The sequence below is a fragment of the Hippocampus zosterae genome, chromosome 3 (assembly GCF_025434085.1).
Source record: "Hippocampus zosterae strain Florida chromosome 3, ASM2543408v3, whole genome shotgun sequence".
Taxonomy (NCBI): domain Eukaryota; kingdom Metazoa; phylum Chordata; class Actinopteri; order Syngnathiformes; family Syngnathidae; genus Hippocampus; species Hippocampus zosterae.
The window spans coordinates 28,223,795-28,231,812 of NC_067453.1; the positions used below are offsets into that span (position 1 = coordinate 28,223,795).

Below are 8,018 nucleotides of genomic sequence, written 5' to 3' on the forward strand. Positions count from 1 at the left end.
CAGACACACAAAACCCTCCACTACAGTAAGGCAAGAGCTGACGGAGGGGTATGCTTGTCTATCGAGCTATCTCTCTATAGTGTATATATTGTTTATGTTTGTGCAGAAACTAAAAAGTGTGGGTGTTGAACCCTTTCACCTGGAAAAGTGTGGCTGTTCATACACATCCCAAATCGCTGCGACTCCCCTGCAGTTCAGAAGGCCACATAGCTGCATTTGTTTCATAAATTGTGTGTGTCTATTGCCATTAAAGTCAGCAAAGAAACAAGAAAGTTATAGAAGTTTTACCTCGGAAATTCAGTGATTTTTGGTTAACATGATTACAAGGGGAAAAAAACAGATTGCTTCTCAGATTAAAGATCCATTCTAATAAAATACTGTGTACATTTTGTTTTTAGGACAATGTGGACCTGGGAGAGTTGATGTTCTCATTGTGCTATCTCCCAACGGCTGGCAGGCTCACCATTACCATGATCAAAGCCAGAAATCTCAAAGCCATGGACATCACCGGTGCTTCAGGTGGGTTTTCATACTACATTTAGTCAGCTATGAAAGATTTCACAAGTAAGTTTTCGGAATTAGTTTGTCATTAAATAGAACATGTTTGCTGCCGGGCTGTGCTTCCGTGGAATATCCTTGTTGAACATATTTTCTCCATAGATCCATATGTAAAGGTGTCACTGATGTGTGAGGGCCGGAGACTAAAGAAGAGGAAGACATCCACCAAACGCAACACGCTAAACCCAATATACAATGAAGCCATCGTCTTTGATGTACCCCCAGAAAACATCGATCAAATAAGTCTCCTGATAGCTGTCATGGACTACGATCGGTTCGTCACTGATGATGCTGTTTTGCTGCGCAATTATGAGTTTGAACACTTTGCTCTTGTGCTACGTCTAGGGTTGGACATAACGAAATCATCGGGGTGTGCAGGGTGGGTAATGAGGCTGACACTCTGGGACGAGACCACTGGAGTGAGATGTTGACATATCCACGCAAGCCTGTCGCACACTGGCACCCGTTGATTGAGGTATTGCTATTTGTATACAGTATACATTATTCGGGTTAAACTGTACATTCGGGTTAAAGCGGACTCATTGAGAAACTGACCTACACAGTGTCATATTTTGGACAGGATAGTGTTCTGCAAGTGTTTACCTGCCGTTTGTATGAGGCATTCGATTTTTGGAAGGTATAATTTCAGGATGGCGGCCCGGTAGTCCAGTGGTTAGCACGTCGACTTCACGGTGCAGAGGTACCGGGTTCGATTCCAGCTCCGGTCTCCCTGTGTGGAGTTTGCATGTTCTCCCCGTGCCTGCGTGGGTTTTCTCCGGGTACTCCGGTTTCCTCCCACATTCCAAAAACATGCATGGCAGGCTGATTGAACACGCTAAATTGTCCCTAGGTCTGAGTGTGAGTGCGCATGGTTGTTCGTCTCTGTGTGCCCTACGATTGGCTGGCAACCGGTTCAGGGTGTCCCCTGCCTACTGCCCGAAGAAGGCTGGGATAGGCTCCAGCACCCCCCGCGACCCTAGTGAGGATTAAGCGGTTCGGAAAATGAATGAATGAATGAATGAATAATTTCAGGATTAAGATGATAAATATACACAACACACTAAACCTCATTTAATGCAAGTCAGATGCACAGCATAAGGTGTTAGCGCTTTAAGGTTTAAAATGGTGAAACAGCAATTATACTGTATAACAAGAATAATGTGCAGCTTTCATATCCAGTGACCTTGTTTTTCTGCGATTTCCACAACAAAGACAGTGTCCTGTAATTACTTAGAGCGGCGGCATCATGCGCAGAGCTGTTTATAGTTCAGAATTCTCAGCCCACGCTCATTAAAAAAACAGAGCATGCAAAAACAGATGCTGGTCTGATTCATGGAAATTCATGTTGAAATTCTCAAAGCGGCGTCAACTAGGTTCAACAAAAAGTCTATAAAAGATAAAAATACTTCAATTTTGAAGACATTTTGAGAAATGAGTAAGTGGTTAGGCGGCACAATGAACAACTGCTTCACAGTGACGAGGTGCAGGGTTCGATTCCAGCCCTGTGTGGAGTTGCATGTTGTTGTTGTCCCTGCGTGGGTTTCTCCTGTCACTCCGGTTTCCTCCCACATTCCAAAAACATGCGTGGAAGGTTGATGGAAGACTCAAAATTGTCTCTCGGTGTGACTGTGAGCGTGGATGGGTCTTTGTCTCTGTCTGCCCTGTGATTGGCTGCCAACCAGTTGGAGGAGTCCCCCCGCCTACTTGCCCAAAGACGACTGGGATAGGCTCCAGCACCCCTCGCGAACCTTGTGAGGATAAAGCTAATCAGAAAATGGATGGAATAAGTGGTTTGGAAAATGGGTGGATGGATGTAACTGGATGTAATGCACATTATTAGATTACAAGTCAAGTCAAGTCATCAGTATTTCTCGAGCACTTTCAAACAGCCATCGCTGCATACAAAGTGCTGTACATGGAGCGATTTAACATACACAATAAACAGTAAGACGAATCTGTAATAAAGGCGGTAGAAAGCACCGAGCAGTAGAATCAAGAACAAATCTAAGTCATGCTGAGTATTACAGGGAATTTAAGTCGACCAGAGGTAGTCACCAGTGCTTGACATGAATATTTCTGCTCACCATGAACTGATTGGCCATTGACTATTTCCACAATAATAGGAATTATGCACAACCAATTTCCGCTTTTAAAGCAAAACAAATCGAAGCGCTTCCTTCTGGTTCAGGTGACCTTCAGAGCCCTATGGTAGGAAATGGTAGCAATATTAATGTCTTCACTGTTTTGCTGTCTTCAAGCGCGGTCACTGTCCTGTGAAAAACACGTATGGCAATTATTTTTTTTAAATTTGCTTCGTGAGCCGTGAATTTGCTGATAAAATGGGTTGTTAAGTACGATTAATGCTGACTTTGGGGTGCTGAAGTTTATTTGAACAAAGTTTGCAACCTTGTGTTTTAATGTAAATAACCCCTATTCATCAAATTCCAAATTAAATAATAGCCCCCCCCCCCAAAAATCCTAATAATGTTTATCTGTGCGAACATTAAAACTCTTGTCTTTGCAGTGCGTTCAACTGAACGTAGGTTCAAAAGGATTTGCAAATTTGTATTCAGAACATTTTTTTAAAAAAGCCTAATTTAGTTGGAATTGCTGCGTGTAGCACATTTTTAGCCTCGCTAGCCTGTTTCGAAAGGATACTCTTGTCTCATACAAAGAGCCAATGCTTTTTCCTCAATTTAGTGCCTCTGTATCTAATAAATGATATCATGACTTTTGTCATGTTATCATAGACTTTTGGGGAGTCTGAGAAAAACAAATCCCTCTAGTTAACATTATATTTTCTGAATTTATTGCAAATACATTTTTTAGGAGTTACATAATTCCATCAGTATCCTTTCAGTGCCCAATAAACACACATGAGAAATAAATGAAGCATTAGCTGTCACACTGCGTTTAGCAAAGGAATTGCAGTGGTGATGAAGTAAGACGAGCTCCAATGTTGTCTCTAGGGCATTTCTGTAGCGAAACACCACACTCGCTCCACAAGCAGTGCTCTCTTGAAGCTTTAGCATTGGACTAAGATGCGAGCGAATGGCTTATTTGTGTTTCTTGAAAAGATCTACACACAAATCCTTGGGGCACACTGCGCCAGCTGGCATTTTCATTGTTATATTAGTGCAAGTATTGCGTAACATGCTTCATTACATCCCACCTACTTTGTAAATGCTTCCGTCGAAACCAAATGTGGACTCTTGTTAACTGAAACAAAAAAGACGGACAGATACAGTCAAATATTATTTTAGTCTATGCCAGGCATGTCCAAAGTCCGGCCCGCGGGCCAAATCCGGCCCGCGGTCGAATTTCATCCGGCCCTCGGCCCCCGTCATAAAATCAGTGCCGTCTGGCCCGCAGGTTGGGCGCAATGGAACAACGTGTTGCATTGACTGAGGTCTCGTAGACTGGTGAGTGATGTTTCATAGAGTACTGCTTCCCTCTAGTGGCTAAATGAGTAATGGCATTCACTAAATGAGTAATGGCATTTAGACACTAGAGGGCATCACCCACGAGTTAACAAGACATCACTCCGTGTTTATATTGACTTATATGTCATATTTCAAATGATCCTTGCAGTTGTGGATATGTGTATTGCTTGTTCATTTCCCTGTTGTTTGAGTCAAAGGTTTTGTGACTATTGAAAAGTCATGGTGATACATTTGATGTTTCAAATCAATCAATTTGCACTCAGGAGACTTCCGTTTAAGAAGAAGTCAAGTGAATAAGCAGTTGCATGTGATATACCTGTTTCAAATGAACCAAAAGAAATTCTTAAGATTGTTGAAATTAAAATAAAAATGGAAATGTGAAACAGACTGGCTTACTAAAATTTGCTGAACAATATTGTTGTTCAATGTAAAGAATGTCAGCCAAGGTCGGCCCCCCGACATTTTACCACATAAAATCTGGCCCCCTTGGCAAAAAGTTTGGACACCCCTGGTCTATGCTCTATAAAAATGAATGGATCACTTGGATTTTGGACACCCCTGATTTTATCCGTTCAAACCTTTTTGTTTTTTTGCACCTACTTTGCTCCCTAAAAGAATATGAGAATCGGGAATGGTTTAGAACAGCAATAAAAACAAGGAACCAAAATCGGAAAATGTAATAGCTCAAATTGAAATGATGGCCAGCCCTCGTGACTACGTGGCTATATTTGATGCCACATGCCCAGTGGCTGTTGTCGCAATCTTGGGGAACCAGTCCTCTCCACTATTTAATTATTTAACCGTTTCTAGGGAATCCAATTGTCCAGTTTGGAGCCACAGCTATTTGGTGGACATAAAGCTGTGTTTTGTGCACGTAGTTGTACCTCATTCAAGATCACAAATTAGTATTTTGTGGACACAAATGAACATTTTGTGCAATTAATTTCAAAATTATGGCAATTTTTTTTTTTTTAAATAGAGATATCATGTCTTTGGCTCCGTAAGTGTCATCTTGTATGCTTTGTAAGAAGCCAGCAGCACACAGAGATGCAACACGCACATGCACATGGCATTTCAACGACTGTATTTACAAAGTGCATAGTGCAAGTTATGGAAGTACATTTCTCTAAGGTGTTTCAAAGTTTTATGCTACGTGGCCCCATTTTACCTTTTGAGCATCTGCCCCTGCAAAAGCTCCCTGCACACCACTGGCTTCTAATTACACTTGTGCTGACTTAATGGACTGAGGCGGACAATAAAAATGATAATAATAGTCTGTTCAGTCATGGTTCTAAATAGACACACACAAAATTAATAATGACGAAAGGCCAAACTCATTTTCAAACCAGCGTTAATGTTATTCAGCAAAAAGCATAGGCGGTAATGAGATCGGAAGCTTGTTTGCTTCTATTTACCGTATGAATTTGTGGCTGAACAAAAAGGACGAGCGCATCCCCCAAATCATTCCTGATCATTTGAATCAGGTGTGTTGCAGAGGGGGAAGCATTTAAAAGCAAGCATGATTGCGGCCTTCAAGGACCGCTCATTTGAGACCTGTGCTCCGAACGATTTCAAAGGCATATTTGAGTCTTTGTCCATGGATACCTCACCTTTTATACATTGTAAATGCACCAGTGTTAAATGTTCAGGGACAGTGTTAGAAATAGAATGTTAGTGTTGCATTAACACCACTCAAGTAATAAAATAGACGGTGTACTAGTGATGGGTCCATGAGGCCTCATGAAGCATGCTGACACAACGACACACTGTGTTGATACTGTGTCGCTGACCACTGACACCTGCTGGACTTTCAAAACCCCTGCAGGCAATGCACTTGACAGATTGAACTGACAGATTTGATGGTGAAGTGTATCCAATATCATTCACATCGATGCATTCTTATTGTATCATTCAATATGTTTGAATAATGTGAAAATTATGTAAATGAAGATGTTTGTGTACGCCAGGTGTCACCAACATTTTTGAGGGTGAGAGCAACTTCATGTGTACCGATTGTGTGAAGGGCTACCAAATTGATACACGTCTGAAATAACATATTTGTCCAAAATACCTTCAATAATATGAGGATGTGTTATTTTTAATACTTGATGATTTAAATTGTCAGACTTTGATCGTGTTTCGAATTGTCTCACAGTACTGCCAATGTTTGCATTTTTAAATCATAATTTCTACTAGCAAATCACAATGTCCAGGCACTGGCGGGCTACTCAAGTGGTCTTCACGGGCTACCTGGTGCCCGCGGGCACCATGTTGGTGACCACTGGTGTACGCTAATCAAAGCAAATCTGAACTCTACATGAATCAGATTTCCAACTAAAGCATTGCAATATTTTCCCATGTGCATTTTCAACGACTAACTGGATCCTTCTTGTCTTGTCTTTGTCTGTGGTGAATCAGTGGGTTGGACAAGGAGCAGCGGGAAGTGGAAGTCAAGGAGGATCCACAAATTCTCTGAAGGCACCGCCCTCACCCTGAACACATACACTTGTGCACGCACACACAAACATACATGCACATGCATGCACACACACATTCAGACACACACGTGCGCACTAAGGCTGAGGTTGGTATAGCAACGAAGAATGGACCTACAAAAATAACCATTAAGGCTTCTCCTTACATCTTTCTTACAAACAAAAAACTAAAAAAACAAAAACTCAATTACATTCCAGCTGAACTGCTACCGTATATAATTATTTTAGCTGTTACTAATGGTATTAATAATTTGAAACCAAATGACTTTTGTGTGAGTTTCAACTTAAGTTAATTGTGACTGACGAGTTATCATACATTGTCTTTGCAGTAAGGCGTTTAAAGTCAAGCTTTGTTCGGCAGAAATGTCAATGATTCTTAATGAAATTTTTTAATTTAAGGCTTTCTCAAATGCATCGTCTCTCCTCTAAGTATATAGTCATGTATTTGCTTCAAGAAGATGTCAAGCCTAACAAATAAAATACAACCTTATTTTTTTTCTTTTTTTTATGGGGGTTTCTTTTTTTTTCAAAGTGCATGTTTAAGTATTATTTTTCACAGTGTTTGGTCAAAATAAAGAAAATAGCGGCATAGTAGAGAAATATTGATGTGGTGTGTTTTTCAGAAAAGTGATCCTTTTGCTTTGCAAGACTTCCTATTTGTTATGTTCAAACAGTGTATCTGGAGTGGCTGGTTCCATTTTTTTTGTGTATTTTTGCTTCCGGACAATTTAACGGAACCATCCTCATTTAGAAATATGCCCCATATACAGTGTGTGATATCAAATCAAGAATCACTTAAAAAAAAACAAACAAAAAACAAAAACAAAAGACTAATTGTATGGTGTGTCTAAAAAAACATAATACATCCATCCATCCCAAAATGACTGCTTAATTAATATTTTATCTTGCTATGTTTTGGAAACAATACACATAGCAATTGAATTTGGGATAAGTAGCTGCAGGCTTATTTCGGGAGTTGTCAAAATACAAACAAGCATAAACAGCCGACATATTGTTGATCATGATGTTTTTCTCCGAAGTGAGATCACACCTTGTTGTATTTGTAAACCTGTTTTATGTTTAGGTTTTGAGAAAGTGTTTTGGACACCGTCACAAGTACAGTAGCAAATGATGACTTGTGTGTTTGGTCAATGGAATGCATGCATGAGGTTTAATTTTGTTTTCTTTTGATGTTTTGTTTCTGTCAGACCAGAATTATACACAATCTGTACTGGTTAAAATGTCCTTTTGGATGTGATTAATAAATGTTTCTTTTTGGATGGAGTGGTTTATGTCATAGGAAGAGAAAACATCTATAATGCACCCCAGCTTTCACTCCGCTCCGTTCTCTGCTGATTGCTGTTATGGAAAGATTGATGAAGAACTTGTGATTAAGCACACAAGCACACACGTGGTGGTGGCAAATGATGGAGATACGGATCCCATAGCAACAGAAATCTTGAGATATGCAGGTCTGGGATATTGACTATAGCTAGTCGCATGAAACCTTGCAAACGTTGCT

At 40.4% G+C, this 8,018-nt stretch overlaps 1 protein-coding gene across 1 annotated transcript in view; it reads left to right on the plus strand.

Moving 5' to 3' along the window:
* The window catches only part of syt9b (synaptotagmin IXb), a 28,985-nt gene extending 21,209 nt beyond the window's left edge, over positions 1–7,776 (plus strand). The window contains exons 5-8 of the mRNA XM_052062105.1: positions 399–519; positions 661–832; positions 904–1,033; positions 6,420–7,776. Of these exons, the coding sequence (XP_051918065.1) occupies positions 399–519; positions 661–832; positions 904–1,033; positions 6,420–6,497 (501 nt within the window). The 3' untranslated portion in view covers positions 6,498–7,776. The remainder of the gene's footprint in view (positions 1–398; positions 520–660; positions 833–903; positions 1,034–6,419) is intronic.
* Positions 7,777–8,018: the final 242 nt, after the last annotated feature.